General features: G+C 48.7%; 3 protein-coding genes across 7 annotated transcripts in view; 1 reads left to right on the top strand and 2 right to left on the bottom strand.

Annotated features, from left to right (window-relative positions):
* Positions 1-5,495: 5,495 nt before the first annotated feature.
* Positions 5,496-9,414, bottom strand: LOC308647441 (putative testis-specific Y-encoded-like protein 3). Its single transcript, XM_081291472.1, has one exon. It carries the CDS (start codon positions 8,949-8,951, stop codon positions 7,884-7,886), a length of 1,068 nt encoding a protein of 355 aa, XP_081147598.1. The 5' UTR covers positions 8,952-9,414; the 3' UTR covers positions 5,496-7,883.
* Positions 9,415-11,221: 1,807 nt separating this feature from the next.
* On the bottom strand, positions 11,222-24,644 carry PLAGL2 (PLAG1 like zinc finger 2). The gene is made up of 3 exons (XM_081289180.1): positions 24,498-24,644; positions 18,721-19,097; positions 11,222-16,254 (listed from the first exon to the last, which is right to left on the bottom strand). Exons 2-3 carry the CDS (start codon positions 18,978-18,980, stop codon positions 15,024-15,026), a joined length of 1,491 nt encoding a protein of 496 aa, XP_081145306.1. The 5' UTR covers positions 18,981-19,097; positions 24,498-24,644; the 3' UTR covers positions 11,222-15,023.
* Positions 24,645-24,678: 34 nt separating this feature from the next.
* The window catches only part of POFUT1 (protein O-fucosyltransferase 1), a 29,126-nt gene continuing 28,305 nt past the window's right edge, over positions 24,679-25,499 (top strand). For 4 of the 5 annotated variants that reach the window (XR_014021368.1, XR_014021369.1, XR_014021370.1 and 1 more), the window contains exon 1: positions 24,680-24,930. Coding sequence is in view for 2 of the 5 variants with exons in the window: in XM_081289183.1 (XP_081145309.1) it covers positions 24,798-24,930 (133 nt within the window). In the remaining 3 variants the exon portion in view is untranslated. Of the gene's footprint in view, positions 24,931-25,499 lie in introns of all 5 variants that reach the window. The other variant, XM_081289184.1, reaches the window with a different exon arrangement.

The raw sequence follows: 25,499 nt of genomic DNA, 5'->3' as shown, positions 1-25,499 counted from the left end.
AATGCTGAGCCACAGCCCAGCCCCTCAATATAAGGAAATTTATAGGCCTAGAAACCTTGCAGTTGGACCCATGCTGGCTCAGAAGTCAGCACCCTGGAACCCTGAAGGCCATCACAGTATGAAATTGCCATGCCGATGCTCCCATAGGAGGACTGAGTTGTGAGTGTGACCTCCCACAGACAACAGTCTAGCTACATCACCAATGTGAACAGACAAAAACTCACTCCTGATGCTTGGCCTAAGCAGATCAAGATACACTCCCCCCGTTGCCAAGAATCTATTCAGGAGTGTCCAGGTGATCCAGTTCTAGCCAATTCAGATACAGGGCCAGGAAAGTAACAGTAGGTTTCTTCTGGAAAGGTTTCTTCCTTTTTAAGGGGAGACAACAGTAACTGCCATATCCCATTGTAACGCTTAGAGGCATGGCTACCACTTAGCACCAATCCAAGGACAAAACCAACATAAAGGATGGCAGATCAGAGAAGAAGGCCCAATTCCTTGAAGATAACATCGAACTCAAAATTACATAGGCTGTCCCACCTCTGGATGTTCATAGAAGGTTAAAAAACATATACAGCTGGAAACAGTGGCACACACCTGTAATCCCAGTTAGTTGAGGCTGAGGCAGGAGAATTGCCAAGTGTAAAGATCAGCCTGGGCAACTTAGAAGTAAAACAGGGCTGGGAATGTAGCCTAGTGGTAGAGCAACCCTGCCTTTAATCTCTGGTTCCCTCCCCACAAAAAATATTGTTTAGGGTATAGCTCAACTGTACGGCACTTGCCTAACACACATAAGGCCCTGGATTCAACCCCCAGCACTACAGAAGCAATAACAACAGGAATCTGTTGAGTCAAAGAGTTTCCAATGAGGTTGGGGTTGTGAGGCTGGGGTTGTGGTCAGTGGTAGAACACTTGCCTAGCATGCGTGAGGCCCTGAGTTCAATTCTCAGCACCGCATATAAATAAATGAATAAAATAAAGGTCCTTAACATCTAACAAATATTTAAAAATAAATAAAATAAAGGTATTGTGTCCAACTACAACTAAAATATAAATATTAAAAAAAAAAGAGTTTCCGATGGTTGTCAACGAAAGCATTGCTACAGTCAGTCCCCTAAATGGCTGGTGCACTGGAGAGGGAAGACAGCTTGAAGGGAGTTTTTCCTTCTGCTAAGGAATTCCAAGTTTCTTCTCTGGATGAGAAAACAAGCTAAGGGCTGTGAAGTGTGTGGAATCCTGGAGAGCAGGCCATGGCTGCTCTCAGGCCTATTAGCCTTCCAAGTAAGGCCTGTTCCACCACAGCCTGGTGCCAAGGAGCCCTGGTGCCTAGGAGCCCAAGTGCCCAGGTCGCACCAATGGGGGCGCCTGTAGAAGGCCCTCGGATTTAGCAACTCAGGTCAACTTTTAGTTCTGTTGAGCAAAGGTAAGCAGAGATACCAGGGACTTCCTTGAATTTTTGTGCTGAAATAGCGTCCTTAGAGGAAAATATCAAAGTCCCCTGAGCTATAATCAAGGCAGTTGCAGATTACAAGTAATTACCCCAGTTTCGAGACATCTCAGATTGAAAAATAACTTGTCCAAAGTTCTTTTCCAGGCCAACAGAACAGGGCAGACGGCTGAGATGAGATGAGCAAAACCTTGGAATCCACAGCTCATGTTTGAACTCCACACCACAGCAGGAAGTCCCCTCCTTACCCTGCCACCTTCCTCCACCCTTGGCACACATGTAAGCCACAGGACATCTCTCTGTAGTAGGGATCAAAAATGGGGACAGAGGTATTTACTGCTCCAACTCCAAGGCTGCCTGGAAAATGTTTGCCCCTTGGATGGTGAGGAGTGTTTTGTTTTTGATTACCAGGGATTGAACCCAAAAGGCCCTGAACCACTTAGCCTCATCCTCAGCCTATTTTTAAAATGTATTTATTTGTTTGTTTATTTAGAGACAGAGTCTTGCTTAGTTGCTTAGGGCCTTGCTAAATTGTTGAGACTGTTCTTGAACTTGGGATCCTCCTGCCTCAGCCACCCGAGTCACTGGAATTACAGGAGTGTGCCACCACGCACCTCAGTAGAGTTCCTTTTTTTTTTTTTTTTTTAATATTTTTAGTTGTAGATGGCATAATACCTTTATTATATTTATTTATATTTATGTGGTGCTCAGGATCGAACCCTGTGACTCAAGCATGCTAGGCAAGGGCTCTGTCACTGAGCCCCCAGCCCCAGCCTTAGAGTTCTTATCCCTAGAGAGTTAGGCCCAGAAAGTCCTTCAACAGGCTTTTTTTTTTTTTTTTTTTTTTTTTAGTGTTTCTATTTTGTAGTTTCTCTTTTATTTATTTATTTATTTATTTATTTATTTATTTATTTATTTTTATTGGTTGTTCACAACATTACAAAGCTCTTGACATATCACATTTCATACATTAGATTGAAGTGGGTTATGAACCCCCAATTTTACCCCAAATGCAGATTGCAGAATCACGTCGGTTACACATCCACAATTTTACATAATGCCCTATTAGTAATTGTTGTATTCTGCTACCTTTCCTATCCCCTACTATCCCCCCTCCCCTCCCCTCCCATCTTCTCTCTCTACCCCATCTACTGTAATTCATTTCTCTCCTTGTTTATTTTCCCATTCCCCTCACAACCTCTTATATGTAATTTTGTATAGCAATGAGGGTCTCCCTTCATTTCCATGCAATTTCCCTTTTCTCTCCCTTTCCCTCCCATCTCATGTCTCTGTTTAATGTTACTCTTTTCTTCCTACTCTTCCTCCCTGCTCTGTTCCTTCAACAGGCTTATGTGCCTTCTAAACATTGTCTCCTGTCAGGCAACCTGTCTTCCCTCTGCCCACCTGAAAATTCCTCTCTAGCCTCAAGGATGTGGAGCATTCATTCATTCCATAAAGAACTACTGAGTCTCCAGCTGTGCTGAGCCTGAGGGGAGGGAGACTCGTGAACAAAACAAAGTCCCAAGAGTGTAGAGAAAAAGGAAAATGCATAAATGAAAGTACTGGATGAGATCCTGTGGTGAATGCTAAAGCAAAACTCTAATTTAAAAAAGAGAAGCCCGTGAGGTGGCATGGTGGCACACGCCTATAATCCCAGCTTCTTGGGGAGGCTGAGTCAGGAGTTCAAAGCTAGCCTCAGCAACAGCAAGGCACTAAGCAACTCAGTGAGACCCTATCTCTAAATAAAATACAAAATATTGTGCCCCTGAGTTCAATCCCCAGTTCCAAAAAAAAAAAAAAAAAAAGGGGAAGACGGGAACAGTGATTGAGGAAGACTTCCCAACAGGGGTGAAATTCTCTTTTTCAAATGTTATGAGGTACAACATTTGAGCTGAGAAGCCTTAATGAAGTAAAAAAGAGCCAGACTATAAATAATCTGGAGAAGGTTCTAGGCCAAGGGAATAGGAAGCAAGACTAGCAAGAGGCTGGTATAGATGGAAAGAAATCCGGGGAAGTGAGTAGAGGTCAGATCATGAGGGTCTTGCAGGCTATGCTGAGCTAATTTCCTGTGTGAGATTGGAGTCACTGGAGGATTTGGAACAGAGGGGCACAGCTCAAATCAGTTTAGAGACCTACACTGCTATTTCCATGTAAGCCCCCTGGCATGTAATAGGTGCACAATAAACATTGGTGGTCAATATCACTGTTTTTCAACCTGGCTACTGGACCTTGAGCTCAAAAGGCAGGAACAGAATCATCTCATGCCTTGAGAGGGGTGCTGAGATGTGTGAATACATGAGTGAGTGATTCAGCGGGTTCTCACCAGGTGTGGTGGCGCACACCTGTAATCCCAGCTACTCAGGAGGCTGAGCCAGGAGGATGGCAAGTTCCAGGCCAGTCTCAGCAGTTTATTGAGACTCTGTCTATAAACAAAAGATAAAGCCAGGTGTGGTGCAGTGGCACATGCCTGTAATCCCAAAGACTCAGAAGACTGAGGAAGAAGGATCACAGCTTTGGAGCCAACCTCAGCAACTCAGCAAGACCCTGTCTCTAAAAATAAAAAGGACGGGAGATGTGGCTCAGTGGTTAAGCATCCCTGGGTTCAATCCCTGGTAACAAAATAAATAAATATGGCTGGGGATACTACTGCAAAAGTGTTCTGGATTCAGTTTTCAGTACCAAAAAAAAAGGGTTGGGGGGAGGTTTCTCAGCATGAAACTCATGCCCCAGAAGAGTGGAGGAAACTGTGGTAGCTTCAGAGTTACAGAGTGACAGAAGCATGTCACTGAATGTACAGAAGATAAAAACCTGTTTTACTTAAGTACCATTGTCTGGAGCTAAGAGATCACATGATATACCTGGGTCCAAACCTGGGCTGCAGGAGCCAAAGTACACCTGCCAATCACCAGGCAAACCGCATGGGGCATCAGCTTTTAAAATCACCAGGATCTTAGAGGCTCATCCTGGTTCCCCTTGGAGTGTCAGGAAAAGGTGTTTGGCAAAAGAGAACCCCAACAAGTGCAGCCAAGTCTGGCCTCTGTACCCAAAATTTGGGATTTAGGCTGTAAATCCTAAATTTGGGAGGTGTCAGAGAGTAATGTGGGCCAAGGCAACCATGGAGGGCTTCCTGGAAGAGGTAAAACTTGGGAGGGATGGATAACATTCATATTGAAGAGATCTGGAGTTGCACTCTCCTCCTCTTTCCTCCAGCTGCCCTGTGACACTCTCACCTCTGAACCACACCTGATTCCACTCCTTCCTCTCTGCAAGATAAAGCCTTGGCTTGGCATTCCGAGTTCCGCTTTCAGAAGTGGCCTCGGCCTACCTATCCAGCTTTGCCTCTCAGGCAGCCACTCATCGTGTGAGAACATCCCGGCATCTGCAGACGCCAGTGCCTTTGCTCATGCTGGTTGCTCTGCCAGAAGTTCCCTTCTTCAGTCCCGCTTTTCAAATTGCTGCCCAATCCTCAAGAGCCAGCTCCAGTGTCCTGACCAGAGAAGTCTCTACCCGTGGCCTCCTCCATCTACAGTTGTGGTGAACTCTTTGCCAAGCTGGACTTTGTTGGATTCTGTCTGCTTGGGATGACCATTATGCCTCTTTTCCTGGTGTAATTATTAATACTGACTCCTTCCACCTCGAGATGTGCTTCAGTGGATGAAGTTGTGCAATCAGCCGTCACCACCCCACCCTTCCCCACCCAACAGAAACTTCAGGAGAAACCCTGCTCATTCTTTATCTTGTCGGAGCCTCCCCAGCATGGCAACTGGTTTGGATAAGGTCACTCCCTCACATGGGTGATTGTGGGGTGCTGGACACTGAACCATGTGAGGCCGAGTGGCAGACACACCAGTACCTGTTCCCCTGACTCCTGTGAGAGGGAAGAGAAGATAAGAGATCAAGGTCTTTTTGGAATCACAAGAGATAAGCAGAAAACTGTGAAGGGCTGGACAGGAAAGCCTCTGAAGAAATGGCGCTTGAGGCCTGAACAAGTTGAGGGAGTGGAGATGTGACACCTGAAGGGAGAAAATTGCTGAGAGGGAAAAGCAAATGCAAACACCCTGAGGCCAGAACGAGCTGGCTGAATTTAAGGAGCAGCAGGGGCTGTGTGTAGGGGCTGGTGTAGAGAGATCAAAGGGAGATGCATGAGAGATGCTAGCAAGAACCAGAAAAGGTAAGGTTTGCAGTGGCAGTAGGAACTGGGGCATTTGTGTGTGCTTGTCAAGAGAGTTTGGATGGGGGAGTAACAAGAACCAAGCTATTTTTTTCCCCAGACCAAAAAGTTTTTATTTTTCCATCATGCATATAGAAGGCAAAAGTGCCACAAATCCTCTTTAGATTGGACAAAGTCAGTCTGGGCATATTTGTTAAGAAGTAGCGATATCAGTTATAGTGATGTCAATTACAACACGACTCCAGGGCACAGATTCGTCAAGACCATTCTGGAGATTATTCTCACAAAACATGGTAACAACTTCCGTGGTAAGTCCTAAAAAACCACCTTCTTCAAACTACTTCTAAGAACAGGTATAGTATCAGGCCACAGCTTGATAAGAATCAGGAAGAGTCACATAAGTTTCCGAGTGACACAGAACAATTACATTGACAGTTTTACAAATGTTCTCAACTAAAAGCAACAAACAGGCCTAAACAGCTCCATTTTCCAGTGGGCTGGAAACAGAGAAGGGGATGCTTCAGTTCTTAAAAGCAGCAAAAACCCTATAGCGTTAACTTTACACACACAAGGTCATACCTGACTAGGAGGGAAAGACTAAAGTTGTAGTGCTCTCTCATTCTCACAATTTACAAAACATATTGGTGAATCCAGGAAGTTAGTAAAAATCAGGGGACTGCTCCCTCTACCCCGCAGGCCCCCTGCCACCCCACCTTTCCTACCCGCTCCAATTTGTTGCACTGCCCTCCCCACTATTTTGTGTTCCTAGGTCCTAGGAGCAAAAGACAGGCCTTATGTGGGCAGGGGCCACCACCTCCCCTAAATAAAACAGAGACAGCCCACAGTCCCAGAGGGCACTTGGAGGAGAGGAGTAGCTCAGCCCTTGTACCTATAGAAACCTGCAACCTATGGTGGGGAGTACAGAGGGGGCTGGGTCTGGAGGAGGGAGAAGAGTTGAGACTAAAGTTCCTCCAAAAGAACATCGTGTAAAATGAAATGATTAACTCTCCCTGCCCCTGGGGACTTCCTGGTCTGCTGAGCAGCCCTGCCCACCTTTTGAAGATTCTAGGCCTTGCTAAATGGGGTGGGGCAAGTGAGCAGAGGGGGCAAAGAGAGCCCTGGCAGTTTACAGGACAAGCTTTCCCTTTCTGGAGACAAAGATGAATTCAAGAAAGTCTGTCTTCTTAGCTATTTGCAAACACTTTGCTTCTTCAGTTTTCGTTTCTGAGCTGTGACTTTAAGGAAAAATGGTGAGATCTAGGCCAATGTAGACACAATTCCCAGCACCCACAACTTGGCAGCTAAGAACACGTGGGCAGGAGAGCCAGTGAAGGGTATGGATTCTCTGTGGGTCCAGAAATAGGGTTCAGGAAAGTGGACTCCTGGAAGATCTCATCTTTGCCGCCACCTTGACCACGTGCCCAGATACGCCAACCTGGCAGAGCTTCTGGGCGATTGTGAGATCTCCTGTGCATTGGCAGGTGGCCCAGCAGGGTTCACAGACAGTTTTTGAGATTCTTATAGACCTGGGAGTAGGCCAAGGGCTGATGGCTGCCTGGGCAGAACTTATGAGAAATGTGAGAGCCAGGCGTTCATGGGGCATAGCGCAGGCCTTCAAGAGCAAGCCCCGGCAGGGACCCAACGTGGGGAGGAAGAGCAGGGGAATCACAGAGTGTGCTGCCCGGGGCTCCCTGCTCCAGACCTCCCCCAGGCCTGCTCTGCCCGTGCCCAACAGTCCATTTGGTGGTAACCTAGCCTGTGGTCCTGAGGCCTTGGAATGTCCAAGTCTGGCTGGCAGGCAGCACCAACTGCCCCAACCATCTGAGTCTCAGCCACAGCCAGTGTGGGGAGCCGTCATGAGCGCAGCCAGCACAAACTCAAAGCCCATCCAGCTGCGGCTTTGAAGCACTAGGCGGCAGAGAGGCACGGGTCTTCCTGGTGATGCCTTGTGAGGGCCAGCGTCAAAACTGGGTGGGAAGGCCAGATCCCAGACAGGGCCAGGCCAGGAAGATGGTGGCGGATACATGCACAGCACTGGACGTGCTGGAGTAAATGCAGTGGCATGTTTCAGTCATGTGATGTTGACAGAGAACAGCATGAAGGTCACATGGAAACTGCAGAGATTGGCCACGAAGGCCTGTCTAGGAGCTGAGTCCATTGAACATCCAGAGGAGCCAAAGGGTGCAAAAGAGAAGGCAGACAGCAGGGCACCCACTGTGGGCCTAACCCAGGTCCACAGGAGGTGGAAAGGAGTCTCTGTAGGACTCAGCCAGACTGGAACCTGGAGGCCCAAGGTGGGGCCTCTGTGGGCCACCTTGCTAGGCCTCGCCTGGCTCTGAGGGGCCTATCCCCCAGCAAATAGTACTGCAGGGGGTTAGGCCACAGGTCATCTTTGATGATCTGGGCAACCCTGTCAGCCTCTGGGAGGCTGTGCTGTGAAAACCAGCTGAAGAAGCTTCGCACTGTGTCTCTGTTCCTGTGAACCAGGGCTGGGGGTTCCTGACCTCGATGCCATCGGATACGAGTTGCAATGGACACCACCCGGCCTGAAGACCTACACTCGTACTCCTTCACTATCACCTTGTTTTGAAAGTAGGGGTTGCTCCAAAAGCGGAACTTGAACTTGCAACCTGACCTGGCATGCCTGAGTTCCCTCACCTCCAGATTCATCAGGTAGCAGAGCATGTCTTCATCTCGGGGGCTGATCATGGTTGACAGCTGCGGGTGGTTCAGGAAGGCGGTGACCCAAAACCCGGGAATATTCTGGATGATGAAGCTTCTCCGGGCTAGGTGCAACCGGCGCATCCTCCCAAAACTGCGCTCAAGCCAGAGGTAGGCCCTGTCGGCCTGGCCACTCAGGACTTCCAGCTCCCACTGGATGGCCTCCAATGGGTCCACAATGAGACCATCAAGGTTTAGGGGCCTCGGGGCCTCCTGTGCCTCCGCGCCCACCTCCAGCCTCTCCTCCCCCACCTGCTGCTTCTCCACCTCCTCCGCCGCCTCCTCCATGAAGATGGCGCCCTCCTCAGTCGTCACTTCCTCGGCCTTCCCACCGGCCCCCGCCCGAGCCCCCCACTCTTCTGCGCCACACGTTTCTGGGGTCTCATCCCCGTGGGGGCCGCTTTCCAGGCTTGGGTCAGTCGCCACCGAGGCTACTTCCCGGAGCCCTGGGGCAGGTGAAGCGGTCCCGGGGCCGGCTGCAGGGTGGGGGTCCCCGCGTCCCCCAGCTCTCGGGACCCAGGCCGCGGGGGCCAGGCGCTCGCACCCCTCCTGCGCGGGCCCAGACGGTGGGCTAGCGGCAGCTTCCAGGGCACCCGCCCCCTCGTCCGCCATCACCTGCGGGCAGCCTCTTGGCTGGTGGGGCTCAGGCGAGACTGAGGGCTCTGCGACAGGGGCCGCGGCAGTGGCAGGTCGCGGACAGGCGGCGGGGAGGTGCTGTCTCCTCCTCCGGGGCGCGCTCCGCCCCTCGCACCCCTCTTCCGGATGTGACTCGTTAGGGTCCTCCCGCGCGGGGGAGACAAGGGACCTGGAGTTCTGGTGTGTATGTGGGGGCTGCCCGGTGGGGACGCGGCCCCCGGCGCTAAACAGAACTGGCTCAGAGGCAGTGGAGGTGGGGGAAAGTGCAGGGGTGGACCAAGCAGGGGCAGCCCATCACAGCCACCACAGCTGGCATTCGTTCCCCTTGCTGGGCTCTCTTGGGGCCACTGAGGACACTTGCACTTTCACACAGTACACATTTTCACAGGCACAGCCGAGGGGCCAAGGGGTGTTCCTTGCAGAGGCTGACCACACTTGAACCCGGAGCCGAAGATAACAGTAACTGTGGCACCCAAGGTGCTCCTCTTGTGGAGAAAGGGAAGAAAATAGTTATTAATGAGTAGAAAGATCCCAAGCAAGGAAAGGCCTCAAACCACTGCAGAGCAGGGAGCGAGAGCATCAGCCTGGTCCCCATGTTCCTCCTGGGCTGGCTGGCTGAGACCAGGCGGCCCTTGCTTCATTTTATGCCAGGCCAAAGGGGTTAGTTACCTTTTGCTAAGTACCACTCATTTCACAAAGCCGGACTTGAGTCTGAAGTGATCTGTTCCTGGGTAGACCAGCCCCTGCAGTCCAGGACCGGCAAATATATCCACACTCCTGTGGTCTCAGTTCCTAAACTTGTGGCATATGGAGTTCAGTAGACCTAATGCCATTCCTGCCAAATCCCTGCCACTTACTCCAGAAAGCCTTGAGCCTCTTTCCTGCCCAATGGACATGACAGCTCCCTCATCTGAGCCACCGGGGCTAGCCTAAGGTATACACAACTTAAGAAGGCAAGGTGGATTCTCCTGAGGCCCCAACTCATTGGGGTGGCCAGTGAACATGTAAGTAGAATGATGGATGAAGGGTCAGCTCGCTGCCTTTGTTCAAGCACACACTCACACCTGCTAGTGCCCTCATGGGCTACTGGGCTCATGGTTTGGATCTGGAGCCTTTGGTCCGCCAAAGGCTCCTTCTCATGTTGGAGACTTGGTCCCCAATGCAGCAATATTCAAAGGTGGGGCTTTTTGGAAGTGATTGGATCGCAATTCCGATCTCATCAATAGGTTATTCCATTGATAGGTTCACAATTGAATGGACTATTGGGGAAGTGGGGGAAGCTGTAAGTTGGGGCTAGCTGGGAGAAATAGGTGACTGGAGATATGCTCTTATAAAGGTGAAGCCCTGGCCCTTGATGGAAGGATCTCAGCATAAAGGGTGGCACCCAGGATGGTGATGACATTTGTTAGGACTGGCCAAGCAATGTCACCTGAAAGCATGTCAGCCTCTCAACAGTTGTTGGGCACAGGCATAGGTGCACCTTGGGCAGTGTAGGTGACTGTGGTAGACATGTATATTTTTTGGACAACCAGTTTCTCATCCTAACAGTTGCCCATGTTTACTGTGAGAAACCATTCCTCCTTGGTTTCAGTCTCAAAGTCACTGATAGGGTCTGCTTTAGTTGATGGGGGAGAACACCACGGAAGCCAATGAAATAGGATGCTTACTGGGGCGTCTGTGAACAAAAGGACTCCTCCCAAAAGCCTGAAGATCCTCTGCTGGTCAGTCCTGTGTGTGTGACAAGTCAAGAATCGTGGCAGAATTCGGATCTCACACAAAGGAAGAACATACTTTGTAGAGCCTGAGGATGAAGTCACAGCACTACGAGTCAGGGCGGACACACAGCAACGCTGAGGCCAGGCATGTTCCAACCTCTGAGTTAGGCCTGACCCAAAGACTGTGCTGCTGCTGGCGTTTTCAGTTACCTGAGATGTTGCGGTTTGAAGTCAATTTGATTTGCTTTTTCTGATCCTTGCACCCAAGATTAACTGATAGAATGATACCACTTACCTCAAAGATACCCAATTAAGAGCTTCCATTTCAAACTCCATCTTTAATGCGAATGGCTACTGCTATCTGCCCTACACTCACCATCCTCACCCTGGATGCTAAAGATGTCTGGAGATTCCAGTTTTTCCCAATTCCAGGCTTTCTCCAACCCTTTCCCAATTAGGTTCACAACTGCCAAACACATCATTCAGAAGTTTTTAATAAACAACTTCATTATAAAAACTTTTTTTGAAAATGTAATTCTGTAAAACATTGAAAAAAATCTACTTTAACAAAGATATGCCCTGTGCATTTTCTAATGGCACTTATATTTTACAATTAAAAACCTTGTTTTATATAAAGCCAAAAATACTCCAAGAGGTTATTCACTGTGTTTACAAAGTGCTAGAAGGTTTTTGTCTTGTATTTTTCTTTCTTTAAATAATCTGGCATTACGAAAGGGTGGCTCCAAAGCCTCGACCACAGGGAAGGAGGGGAGAGCGTGAGAAGAGATGTTCAGGAGTTCTAGTGCTGGATATGCAGAGGTGGAGAGGTGTGGGGGGAGAATCAGCGCAGGAAGTCAGCCGACACCAGAAGCCACTGGACTGGAACACTTCCACACCCTCCATGGAGGCACTAGATTATGACGGTGAACACCCCTTTCCCTCGCTAGACCCTACTCTCTGGTGGTGAAGGTCACAGCCAATTCCTTCCACAGCAGGATCAGAGCTCCAGGAGAGGCCAGGGTGGGGTTCCAGAGGAATCTGGACTTTTCTGGCCAACACCTGCCTAAGGCAAAGTTTCTTATTACATAAATATCCTTGTTAAAAAGCAAAATATTGATCCTGTACAATATAACCTGTTAAAAAACAGCTCCTAGATAAGAGGGGAGGTGGAGAGGGGTGGTGGAGAAAACAGCTACCAAAGGGGAGGAGGGAATTCAAAGGGGCTACTAGGGAAAGTTTAGGGTACTGGGATAATTTCAACTTAAGACAATATCTACGAGCAAAAAGTAATCACACCTGCTTCCCGGATTTCCGTTAACAAAATGCCACTTATAAAACGGTTGGGGTGGGGGGGGGCGCGCAGGGGGTGTTGGGGGCCGACACTCACTGGTGCATCTTTCCCTGCCTCCCAGCTCACTTAACATGGTACAGGGACCCTTTGGGCTGACACCTGGGTGTGCCAGCACTGGGCCCCCAGTACTATATCAGCTCTGGCCACCTACTGGGCAGGGTGGGAGTTGCCTGTCCTCCTGTACAGGTCAGCTCACTGCTGACAGGCTGGAAGAGGTGGCAAGGAAAGAGAACATCACTCCTTTTTTCTGGTCCCTGACTGGTGTGTGCCACATGCCATGCATGGCTCCTGACCTGGGCACATGCCCTTCAGGATCTCATGGCCTCAGTAGGGGTATTGAAGTGAGCACAGATTAAAAATCCTTTGAACAGTGAGGCCAAAAGGGCTTTTCTGGGCAGTGGATGGGAAAAAGCTAAGAAACAGCAGGGATATGGTCCAAAGATGTAGGCAGATAATGTTCTTCTGCACTAGCAAAGTTCACAGTGACAGGAAAATTCCTTGTGGTGGTAAGGGCACTGAGGAGAGACAGGAAGAGAGATGGGAATAGGCGAGGGCAAAGGAAAAAAAAGGTCGTGGCCAGGCCCTAGTTGTAAGATTTTAAATAGTTGCGCTGCCTGTCCTATGAGCTTCTCGGTATCACAAATGGAGGGAAGAGTCAGGAAAGGGCAAACGGGGCAAGACTCCCTAACAGTCCAGGACTTCATCTTGTACGGTCGGGGAACCCTGCAGAATCTGAGGGTGCAGGGAAGGTGGCAGGCAAGGCAAAGAGGGCTGCTGGGTCTGGGGAAGACTAGACACAAGGAGAATGGCAGCAATGAGTCCCTGGACTCTCACAGATCATTTCCTGTAACACCAGTCCAAATAACACGCACTGCATGCAGGAGGTGGCTACGTACCAGGGTAGATGCTTTTAAAAATATATTTTAATTAGTCCCTGGGACTCACAGAAACAAATTTTTAGAAGCAAATCATCTAGTCTGATGCTAAACTTGTTGATCATATTTATATTTGTTTTTTTAAAGGTATCCCAAGCTTCCCTGCCTAAATCAAAACACGCGTATTATTCACTCCACATTGCTTCCAGTCAAGGGTCAGGGAGCTAAAATTTTAAGGCTTTCACCTAAAACAAGGAGTACTGGCCTGGGTTGAAGCAGAAGCCTGGGTACTGGACCTGGGCAGTTCCTGATGACTCAATTCCTGAAGTAAATCTAGACAGAAGGGAGACAGGAGGCCGAGTAGGAGGGTGAGGCAGTTCCTAGGTAGTTTGTCCTGAAACCCTAGTGGAGAAGCCAGCATGAGGCACCCATTGACAGAAGTGCCCAGAAACGGCTGGCTGCATCTGTAGGAGTTAACAGTAGAGAGGTAGAAGTGTGTCTCTGAGTCAGAAAGGAGGGTCTAAGGAGGACCCCACAATGGTGGCCCCTGAGCTGCCTCCCTTCCACGCATGGGGAGAGCCCATGCAGAACTGAGATGAAGCAGGGTTTGGGGTCTGGTGGGGTTCTGGGAACGGGTTGTGCTGTCTGTTGCAGGGAGCCCCACAAATCAGAAGAACTAAATCACTTCTCTCAAGAAGCCTTGTTGGATACTAGGGGCAAAACTGAGGGGTACTGAACCATGGGAAGTTCTCGATGGAGAGCAGAGAAGCCTATGCACAGTGGCCATGAGTCCATGGGGACTGCGAAGTGGAAGAGACAGAAGGGATACTGTGGATAAGAAAAATTTTGGTATGAGAGGCAACAATGATTAGATAGGACTCAACTATCTGCCCAGTCCTAACATTCTGAAAACTCTTCTTCCAACAATTCCACAACTTCCTGGAAAAGGGACAGGCAGGAGGGAAACAAATAAAGGGCTCATTCCTTCTCCTTTGCAATTCACACCAACCTGGAACCCAGAGTCCCTCCTTCCAAGGAAAAAAAAAAATCAAAAAACAAAACAACAGCTGGTGGCGGTTAGGGGATGGGGAGGTGATGGAAGTGGGCATGCCTTTCATTTCTTCCCCTCTCCAGTTCAAAAGGAGGATGAGGGGGTCATGATGTATTTGGAGAAAAACAGAATTGTAGACCTGTGAGAAAGCTGCTCCAATCTTCTTGCCTATCTCCTGTGGACACTGCCGAGGAAGGCAGGAACAGACGCAGTCATGGAAGATGGCAGAGACTGAAGCAGTCCAAAGTCAGTTTATTTCCCCACGGGGGAAAAATGTGACCTCAAGTGAAGAGAAGTCAGCAAGACCCGACTCCGCCTTGTAAACAGGGCTCCAGTTAACACCAGGTACCAAGTGGTTCAGGCTGGTGCCAACTGAAATGGACTGGTGGGAATGGATTTATGGTGTGTAAACAGTGTTCACTGCAATCATTCTAAGGCTAACAGCGTGGTAAGGGAGGTGAAATGGTGTGTCTGAGGCAAGTGTGTAAACGGTACCGTTGCTGGACAACACTGACTGAAGACAGAGCTGGTGGTACAGTGGGGATGGGATGATGGGAAAAACAGAGGTCTTCTGCCCGCTGGCTGGAAGCAGGTGATGGAGCCAAGTGACCTTCCACAGCAGGGCCTGACCAACTAACTGCTGTGGGGTCTGCAGGCTGGGACCAGAAGCAGGCCTCTTGAGCTATTTCTCTTGAGGTCATCCAAGGTAAAGCCCTCTGTGTCTCCAAGAAGCCTTCCTCTTCAAAGAGGAGGTGGTTCTGATGCTTTGGAGAGGGAGAGGGCTAAGTGTGGCTCCCAATTCAGATTAAAAAAATAAAAATAAAAGTAAAAATACCTGAAAGTCCTATGGTAGGAGATCTTTTCACGGTGCTGGGGCTCAAAGCTCCTCCTGGAAACGATCCTGGAACCTGAACCCCCAAACCAAGTGCTCCATACAGACACTGGAATTTTTGCTTTTTTGAACCCAGCTCTGAAAGCTCAGCTGCCTTTGCAGACGAGGTGGGTACTGAGGCTCCCTGACAGAGCCAGAGACTGAGCCAAGGGCCTCCTTGGGGGCTATTGGAATGCTTGGTGGAATCGAGGCAGGGTGGTGGTACTCAAGCCAGAGGTGAAGACAGGAGGCAAGGAGTGCAGAGGCCCAAAGTTCAGTGGTCCCCCAGTTCCTGGAGAATCTTGAGGCTGAGCTTGCAAAGTGGTGAGCAGGGGCTGTGCCTCAGCCTGGGAGTAGCCCATGACTAGGCCTCCTGTGGTCCCAGGCGGGTTACATGGGGGCAGGTTAAGTGGAAGAAAGCCCAGTAGGTGAGAGAAGTCCACATTAGCAGCGCAGAGGGCCTCAGAGAGGTTGGCGGGGCTCTTGGTGAGCAGTGCTTCATCTAGGAGGGCCGCAGCTGCCGCCGGCTGAGGTGAGGCGGGCTGGGGTTCGGCGGATGAGAGAGAGAGGCTTCCAGGAAGCTCCGCCAGAAAACTATCCACCTCCACTTTGGGCAATTTGTCGGGCAAGTATGAGGTAGATCCAAGCTGGTATTTTGGAGGGAGCTGAGCAGGGGAAGAGATAGGTGAGGATTCCAGAGGGTAGCTCATACCCATGGGCAGCGTGTTGTGCACCAGGGAGTGTGGTACACCCGCGCTGGGCATGGTAGGGATGTGGGCACCATACATGCCCATGGGCAACATGCCAGGGAAGGCCTTGGCCCCCATCACGTCCCGAGAGGCCATGCACAGCACAGGGCTCAGTTCTTCCTTCACACTGACTGTGGAGCTGCAGCTGAGTAGGCCTAACATGTCCACTGGCTCTGTCTTGATCTTGAGCAGCTCCTGTGAGTGGCTCTTCTTAACATGACGGGTCAGGTGGTCCTTACGGCCAAACCTCTGGGCACAGTACTGGCACAGGAAGTCCTTTCGGCCTGTGTGCACCACTAGGTGCCGCCGAACATCCTTACGAGTATAAAACCGCCGGTCACAGTGGTCACAGGGGTGCTTCTTCTCCTTGGCACCACCTGCTACCCGACGTGAGTGTGCCTTCAGGTGCTCTAGCAGTGCCTGAGTACTCTCAAAGGTCTGCAGGCACACCTTGCAGCTGAGGTCACCACTGCTGGCAGCATGCATGGCCAGGTGGCGACGGTAGCCCAGCTTTGTATTATAATTCTTACCACACTCAGAACAGTGAAGGGCCTCTTTATTGGGGTCGTGGGTCTGCAAGTGGTTCCGCAGATGGTCCTTACGATGAAACATCTTATCACAGTACATGCACTGGTGGGGTTTCTGGGCCGAGTGGGTGGCCATGTGCCTGGGGGTAAGGATGAAGGACAGGGGAGAAAGCAGAAAGAGGGGGATCACAAGGGCTGACTGGACAACCAATGTGTCTACTAACAGGACACTACATATAAAAACTATGGTAAAGCCATGCAATGGAATCCCATGCCAACTATAATCTATACATGTCCCTGCAAAATTACTGTTATTCTTCACAGCACTGGTTGTAGTAGCAAACAAAACCAGAAAGAATCTGAACATCCAATCTATCAACAGGGAACAGGTTACATAAAATATGCTAAATCTATAAAATGAAAAAAGAGGTACAAAAGTGCAGAGAATGGTATTCTGTGTTTGAAAAAAGGTGAAAATATATGTACATTTACTTGCATTGCTGAAAATATTTCTGAAAGGATATATAAGAAACTTGAGGGGGCTGAGGATATAGCTCACTCGGCAGAGTGCTTGCCTCACATGCACAAGGCTCTGGTTTCAATCTCCAGCAACATACACATACTCACACATAAAAAATATAAAAAATTTTAAAAAAAGAAAGAAAGAAAAAAAAAACTTGACATCATTGGTAGACTGTGGGCAAAGAATTGGACAACTCAGACGGGTATGACGGAGAATTTGTATTCTCATTCTCACTTCAAAAAAACTGTGCACCGGGGATGTAGCTCAGTGGTAGAGCATGCAATCCCTAGCAGTGAAAAAAAAAAAAAGGACTTAAAAAAATTTTTTAAAAGGACACAATAAAGGGAAAATGAAAAATACCTAAACTTCCTGATCTGGAACAAGTTCCCAAGATCTATGGAGCTAATTTAAAAAAGGAAGTTCAATTCAGAACATGTAATATGATTCTTTTTGAAAATAAAAAAGGAAGGAATACATATTTGACTGTTTCAGGAAACACACACACAAGAAACAAATCCCACTGGCTGCCTTTGGGAGAGGAACACTGGCTTCAGGTGTGTATACAACTCATCTTTCATTGCATACCCATTTATAGCATTTGAACTGCTTACCAGTAAATCAGTAACACAGAAGAAATATTTTAGTGGTAAGGCACCTCAGTGTGCCCTTAGTTTACCTGCTCCCATCTGGTTAGAAAGCAGCTCAAAATACAGGAATTGTAATCCACAGCTCCATGTACGTTCAGAATCAACTGAGCAAGACAGGGAGGTGCTGAGTGATCCAATCTATTTTCTTCATTTTGCAGATGGGGAAACTAAGCCCCAAAGATATTTAGTAACTCACATAAAATCACAAGAGAATTAGGTCAGGGATCCTGCCTCCTGGACCAGGACTTCTGCAGCCTCCCAGGCACCCAGACCACCTCTAAGAAAGACTAAGAGGATGGCCCTAACTGGAATCCCCCTAAGATATAGAAATACACAGAGAATCAAAACATGCCTGAGAACCAAAGAATGCCCTGAGGACAATCCTGGCTTCCACACTACCCTGTTGCCTATTTTAGTTCCTTCCTATCAACTGTTTTCCAGATGAGGAACTGAGGCTTTTTATGGTCCTTTGTTGATATATTCACTTGTTTACCATCTACCTCCAATTTAAAGAAAGTAAACTCAAGAAGGGCCTGTATCCCCATCTATCTTACTCACTATTCTGTCCCTAAGCAAAGAATACTATATATAGCAGGGGATCAAAATAACAGTGACAACTGTGCATCAGGCTGAGCCATCTCATCTGATGTGCAAATTCACGGTTCCTCTGATAGAAAGGTAGGGGTAAAGTGAAAATCGTTTTCACCAGGTCCCTCCCCATCATGGCTGCTCTGCCATATAGGCCCTAACAAAGGCTTTCACATTCCATTTCACTTTAAGTAGGGTTTCTTGGGCTTATAAGTTTCAGGAAAAGCAGCTGACCCAGAGGGCACCAGGGACTCTACAGAAACAGAGAAGTAGTCATCTGAGTCAAGCTGATTCAGTAAAAGCAGCACTAAGAAGCTATATGATCTTGGATAAGTTACATCCTTGTTCTGAACCTCCACTTTAAAATTGGCTTAGTAGTAGAGCGCTTGCCTAGCATGCGAGAGGCATTGGGTTCCATCCCTGGCACCACATAAAAATAAACAAATAAAATAAAGGTACTGTGTCCATCTATAACTAAAAAAAATATTTTTAAAAAAAATGTATAGAGTGAACCAGAAAATCTTTTCTTCTAAAGTATTAAGACTGATTTCTAATTTCTGGCTAAGATTCTGATAATTTATCTGACAGGAGTGGAGAAAGTAGTATTAAAAACAATATTCAGTCTAGTTTGTTCCCCACTGATACTGTACATACCAGAATCTAGTTACTTATTCAAAAAGACCATTACTTTTTAATGAGTGACTTCAAACTGTTAAGAGTTCAGAGTATACTTTGGACAAATTAATTTCCACTCTTCTATCGCAGATAAAGCCCCACGCTTGGTGGTATCTCTCTAGCTCTGACTTCTGGGAACCTCTGGCAGGAAGAGGTATGGGAATGTGACTTACCTATACAGCTTGTATTTGGAAGCAAAAGCCTTGCCACAGTGCAGCTGTGGACAGCTATATGGTCTCTGCTCTGGATGGGGGAGGCTGTGAGGCCTCAGCTTCTCCCCATTTGAGAAGGGTGTCCCCGAGATTTCACATTGGCACTTCACTTGACTCTCTGCCTCCCGGCCCCGAGGCCTGGGAACTAGTTTCCAGCCCACTTCCTCCTCCTGCTTTGCATCTTGAATCCAGGGAGGGACGCTGGTGAAAAATGTGGTCATGGCAAGGCTAATGGCATAGGGCCATGTTATTCAGAAAGCCTCCCCATCAGCTCCACACAGGCTCTCCGCTCTGTCACAGCCTTCAACACTGCAGCCTTCAGAAAACAATCTCTTCACCTGAAATATAAGAACACCTGGTGTTAGGAAGCCCAATACCATGAGAATATGGGCTCTGGAGGAAGACAGATCTCATTCTAATCCCAGCCCTTCCACTTAGAAGCTGTGTGATTTTCAATTACTTACCTTCCTGGGCTGTTTCCTCAATTATAAAATGGGCATAACCATCACCAAAATTTTCAGTGTTTTGAGGAATAATGAGATCATAAATATAAAACACTCAGCAGAAGGTGAGGCACTATAAGTGCTTAGTGGTAAATATTATAACTGGTACTACCTAAGCTAATAAGAAACAGGAAGACAGAAGTAACTAAAAGCTCTAAAACTCTATAAACTTTCTCTTCTGACTTCACTTTTACATCCTTTCTACTGAACCCAGAGACAGCAATTCTTCCTCCTCCTCCTGTTTACCCTCCCCCCTTATCCACTACTTTCTGCAGTTCCCTTCACAGAGGTGCTAAGGAGCAATAAAATGTCCAAAAGGCAACAGAGAAGGAAGAAGCTTTTACTTAGGAAATTTACACCCCAAGAGCCAGCCCTGTGCCAGATGTGCTTCTTAGTGGCACACTGACACCAGGAAGTTCTGTTTGAGGAGACAATAGCAGAACCAATACCAGTCCCATCCTGACCTCTACCACCTCTCTGGTTCTCTTGGCCTCCAGGTCCAGTTCATACCTCTGTGGCAAAGCCTGTCCAACATCCCAAGGTGCTGGGTAGCCCCTATTACAGACTCTCAGGGCATATATGCACTTCTCCATTAGCAGCAAGTAACACACTTGCATTAGAATTTAGATTTCTCCACCCAACTCTGATTCTGAGGGCTCCTATCATCTCTCTTGATAGGTATCGCCATACACCTAATATCTGGAAAAGGAATGTCAACTTGAAATCTGACCCATTCTATTGTTGGCAGAAGTGGTACCAGGAAGGGAGGAGGGCAGGAACAGTGGTGAAACATCTCCTTTCCTGACACCACCTCAGAAGAAAGGGATGGGAGTTTCCATACTGACACTCAAAAGGCGGACAACAGACCTACATTCACACTCATTAGCACACCACATATTACAAACTGCAACGCACCCTGTTACAACAGGGAGATTCCCTTTGAAGAGATCATGTCAAATGTGGTCATATGGCTTTTCCATGTGAAGAGAGCAAAGGGGGTATCTGGGGATTGTCCACAAGAATCTGGGGAGGGCTCCAACTGTACAAACTAGCTGTGGGCTACAGAATGCTTGCTCAGCTCATTAGCACCTGCTGCTTACAGTGACCATTCATCCAACAGACTGGCCATGAACGAGATGATGGTATCAGCGGGTTCATGCCCCAGAGAGCTTTGCTCATCATTAACATGAGCTACATCCTGTTCAGGAACCATTCCCTCTTGAAAAAACGTTGCAATGTAATGAGATAAACATTTCCCCATCAAGAGTGGAGATGTGCCTAGACAGATCTGCACACAGGTGGCCATGTTTTATGTGAATCATGTGCTGGGAGGGGGTAGGCAGCATTAAAAACTAGACCCACTTGAGCCTTCAAGACATTATGGCATACTTGCCTGCTTCACTAAAAACCTCAAAGGCCTCTGTTCTCTGCCTTTCATTGTCTAAGTCCCCTCCTCCTTCGCAAGGGTGGAATTACCTGTTTATAATACCAGTGCTTACTATGCACCTTGGAACTGGGAAGACGGTGAGCTTGAGTGTGCATGTCTTGTTTGGAGGGAATTTCCCCTACCTTCAAAGTCAAATTCTGTTCTCCCTTCATATCTGAAATCATGCACTTCAGCCTCTGAAAAGTTGGGAATGGCAGCCAGAGGAAAGCAAGCACACTACAATGGCTGATATGAGAGGGGAGCCAAACCCTGGAAATTCCGTACGAACTCAGAAAGAGAACGGTACAGCCCCACCTCCTACACGTCCACCTCATCTATTCTCTCAAACATGCACAAACAAGACATAGCAGTTTAGCATGCAGCTACTGAAAGAGTGAGTAATGGGCTTCTAGGAACGAGGCTGGTAATGGCTCAGAAGAGCTCAAGAGGTTGTACTGATAGAACCAAGGAAGAAGGCGGGAACCATGTGCTTAATGAGGTTAAAAGAAAAGAGTCACCACCCAGATCCTAGTCCCCTATAGGCCTTTTTAAAGGCACAGTGAACTGGGAATGGTGGTGCAGCCCTGTAATCCCGGTGACCCAGGAGGCTTGAGGCAGGTAGAGGACCCCAAGTTTGAGGTCATTCTTGGCAACTGAGAGAGAACCTAGGCAACTTTGTGAGACCTTGTCTCAAAATGAAAAATAAAAAAAGGGCTGGGAATGTAGCTCAGTGGTTAAGCACCCCTGGGTTTAATTCCCAATGTGCACACACGCGCGTGCGCACGCGCACACATACACACAAAATGGCACAGTAAAGACCTTACCTATGTCACCAACAAGCTGTTGGACAATCAAAATTGCTAGTATTACCTAGGAACCCTTTGGGAATCTAGTTCTCTGTCCTTTGTTTGAAAACTCCTGTGATCCAGAAGATTCCTGGATTTGTTTCACATAATCAGGCCTGTTCCTTCAGACTTCTCCTTCCTCCACAAAACTGTAAAAGAATTCTGCTTCTCTTTCAAAGCTGCTCTTCTGGTCTCACGCTCTAACTGTAACAACTACAGAAAGCTGACAGAACCTGTTCCCATAAAACAAACACAATCCCTCCCAGACTGGTATAACTCAGTATATTTTCAGCCTAGGATCCTTTCTGGCATCTGATCTGAAAGGGGAGGTAGTATGGAAAGAACCTTGGACTTGCTATCAGAAGAGCTGCCACTTAACTGGTTGTGAAGTCATAGGCAAGTTACTTTATTTATCTGAAATACTTTCCTTAATTTCTAAAATAGAGATTATTCTCCTTACTTATAAAATTCTCCTAGAGGATTAAGTGAAATAATTCTCTTAGAAGTGACATGAAACATGCTGAATACATGCAATGTCCTCTCTGAGGTCCAAGTTGCATCTGCCTCTTTTCTGCACTGCACCTGACTAGTACTTCTTTTTTTCCCTTTAGTATTTTCTCAAGCCTAAGACTGAGTTTCCTTCCCTTCCTGACAACTAACCTTCCGCTTTTCCCTCACAACTAACCCTCAGCACATCCATTCTAACCAGTTCCTTCACCTTCCTCTAGCACATATCCTGGGCCAGACTCTTCTCTTGCCTGGATAACCATTTTTTTATGCTTTTATTGTACCCTCTTCTATTATTAAGTCTCCATACCCCAAATAGGAATGTTTGCTCAAAACTGTGATTGGCCTCTGAAAGCTGAATCGGAGACATACTGCTCCTGTCTGTCCTCTGCTGTAAGCCATGATGCCCGCTGCCCTCTGATGAAACTATAGTTTTTATGGTGTTACATCACCTCTATAGAAACTGTGTTCTTTCTCCATTATTAGCCAGTTTCCTCATCTGTAAGCTAAAAATACTTACTTCACAGGCTTGTTGTAAGGATTATTTTAGGCAGGTATGCAAAGAGCTCAGCATTGGGTTTGGTCTGCTATAAGTGCCCAATGAAAGAGAGCTATTACCTCTGTCTTTGTATTAAATTACATGTTCCCACTTTCTATTACCACACTCCAATTCTCCCAACTGCCCCCCAAATTCCTGTTGAGCTAGTTCCCTGTCCCTGCAAGGAAAGGGTTAATCTCTGAGAGTTCTTAACTAAAGAGACCCACAGAGGATTAACAGCTCCACTTCAGTGACTACCCTAAAATAGCTTTTATCCCTCCTGCCCAAGAGCTACTTGGGGATCTGAAGAACTCAATTCAACACCTGCCGAGGAGGAACACACCCAAGAACGTTCCTTGGGGTGGACTGAATCTTCCCTTAAAGCAAAAGTCAAAATAGCAACTAGGAAATTATATATAGAATAGGTCCTGACTTGGGATACCCAAAAAGCATACTGGTTAGCTGGAAAACAGTGAGAAGCAAAGGGAAATGGGAATAGCTGTCGTGCTCACTCCAACTCACACATACAACACTTCAGAGTGGTGGGAGAATTAAATTACAGGGAGGCTGGAGAGTCTCAATGACTTGCATCATTCCAAGAAACATCAAACAGGATTAACAGGGGGTTGGATTTACTCTTGTGCTGCTAGTTCTTCTGTCAGTGTAGATGGGCCCTCTTTGGAGTTCCTTTGATTCCCTACTTCCTCAGATTCCTGCAGCCTCCCACTCCTGGGGAGGCCTTGAGCAAATGGCTGCAACTCACTAAAGCCTCGTTTTCACCGTGAGGAAACTCCACGAGACACCCCACCCCCCAATCTTGTGGCCTCACCTTGGGCACTAGGGGAGGATTAGAAACCCAAGGCCAAACTATCACAATCCCAAGCTCACAGGTGGAAAAACACACAAGGCAGGACAGGCTACACCTACAGGTGAAAAGCACCAACTCCCCCACACTGTTGGCCCTTATCTTCCACCTTACAGGAGGCCACCAAACTGGGCCACAGCATGGGGCTGGTTTTGCAGGAAAAAGCCTGCCCACCCAGACTAGTTTCTAGATCACCGCATGTAAGGTGGGAAATGTTAAATTCCCCAAGACTGGGAGATGGGAGTGGACACATGGGGAGGAAACAGAAATTCAGGATCTCAGGGATGGGAAGGAAGGTCAAACATGGTAAAGAATCATGAGAGCGAGTTATGTGCGTTTCCAAGGGACCCCCAAAAGAGAGAGAGAGAGATGGGGATTCTAAGGGTTGGAGGAGGGCTCTGGGAGTTGAAGATGTTCTAAATTCTCTGAATTTCAAGAGAATCTCAAAATGGGTCCCCCCCCCCCCCCCATGGAAAATGTCTAAAGTTCGTGAGAACGGTCACTAGGAAGGTTACTACAGGTAGAGCTTATTTGGGTTCTCCAGACCCAGGTATTTGATGGAAGCCTCAAAGGGGGTTATGTAAACCTCGCAAATGAAACAGGATAAAAAGCGGACTGTTTGGAGCAGGAAAGAGGGGGTTATGTGGGTCGGGGTAGGCGTGTCTAAGGGAGGGAGCAGGTGCAGCTTATCTGCGTCCCCCAGACCGGGGTCCTTGGTAAGGTCGGCAGCGCGTTATCTGGGTCTCCAGGGAGCCTGGGGGTCGGGACAGGAGGACCCTCAGGGCTGAGCCTCTAGATCTAAGAAGGAAGGGGGCCGGCGGGGCTTCTTCGGGTCCCCCAGGCATAGGCATGAGGTCCGGGGAAAGTTTTCGGCATCCTGGGGCCTATCTCGGGCCGGGCTGGCGCAGAAGGGGCCCCCAGTCGGGGGTGTGGACGACCGCGCTAAGGGGCCCAAAATGAGGGGCGCCGCCGCCCCGGGTGCCGGCGTGCGGGCGCAGCGAGACGACCTCCCACCCCGCTCCCCGCTGTCCCCTGGAGCCCTCGCCGCACTCACCGCGCTCGGAGCCCCGCGCTGCGGGCCGGGCCGCGCTCGGGCTCCGCCAGGCCCGCTCAGGCCCCGGTAGTGGCGGCGGTCCGGCCATTGTGCGGTGCATTGTGGGAGCCGCGCGAGCGGGCGCTCGGGCCGTGGAGGGGCGGTGCCGCGGGCTCTCTATGGTCCCGCCCGCCGGCGGGCTAGAGCGGCCGGGGCGGCGCGCGGGCGGCGCGCAGGGACCGACGGGAGCGGGGCGGACGCTCGCGCCCCTCCTTTCCTCCCCTCCTCTTCTCTCTGGCGCGCTCCGGCTCTGGAGCCGACATGGGCGCCGCCGCGCGGGCGCTGCGGCCTCTGGCACTGTGTGCGTCTCTGCTGTTACTGCTTCTGCCTCTCCCCGGGCTGCCCACGGGCTCCTGGGACCCGGCCGGTTACCTGCTCTACTGCCCCTGCATGGGTAAGGCCTCCCGAGCTCTCTGCTCATGGAGAAACTGAGACCGGGAGAGCAGCCACTCCTCTGAGGCGCTCAGATTCCTTGACAGGTCCAGGAGAAATCCCCAGAGCGTTGCAGGGTCTGCGCTTCTCCCCTCTGCCCTATTTGCGAGGGCACAGAGGGCCACGGTGTCCACCTTTCCATTTGATGGATGAGAAAAATGAGGTTGGGAGAGGTTATGTGATTTACTCGAGGTTTAAGCCAGCCTGGAGTTCAGTAAATGGAGTTAGTGGGGCAGGATCTGATGTCACTGATCCATGCTAGCTCCAAGCGATTTTTTTCATTCGTTCAACAAATATTTATGGGATACCTTTTCTGTGCCAGGCTGTGTTCTCTGTTCTGAGAGTACGGAGGTGATGAGACAAATAAACCCCATCCCCTTTTAGAGCTGTGTTTTAAATGGGGAAAATAGACAGTAGAAGATAAACGTGAAAAATAAGTAAGTACATGATTTTTTCAAAGATAATGAAAACTACAGTAAAATAAAAGAGATCAGTGTAAGGAAGAATCTAAGGGCCAGCGAAGAGTGCAGT

The sequence above is a fragment of the Spermophilus citellus genome (genome assembly GCF_964194105.1).
Source record: "Spermophilus citellus genome assembly, chromosome: 4".
Lineage (NCBI taxonomy): Eukaryota > Metazoa > Chordata > Mammalia > Rodentia > Sciuridae > Spermophilus > Spermophilus citellus.
The sequence above is the reverse complement of the archived record's forward strand: the minus strand, read 5'-3'. Positions and strand labels throughout refer to the sequence as shown.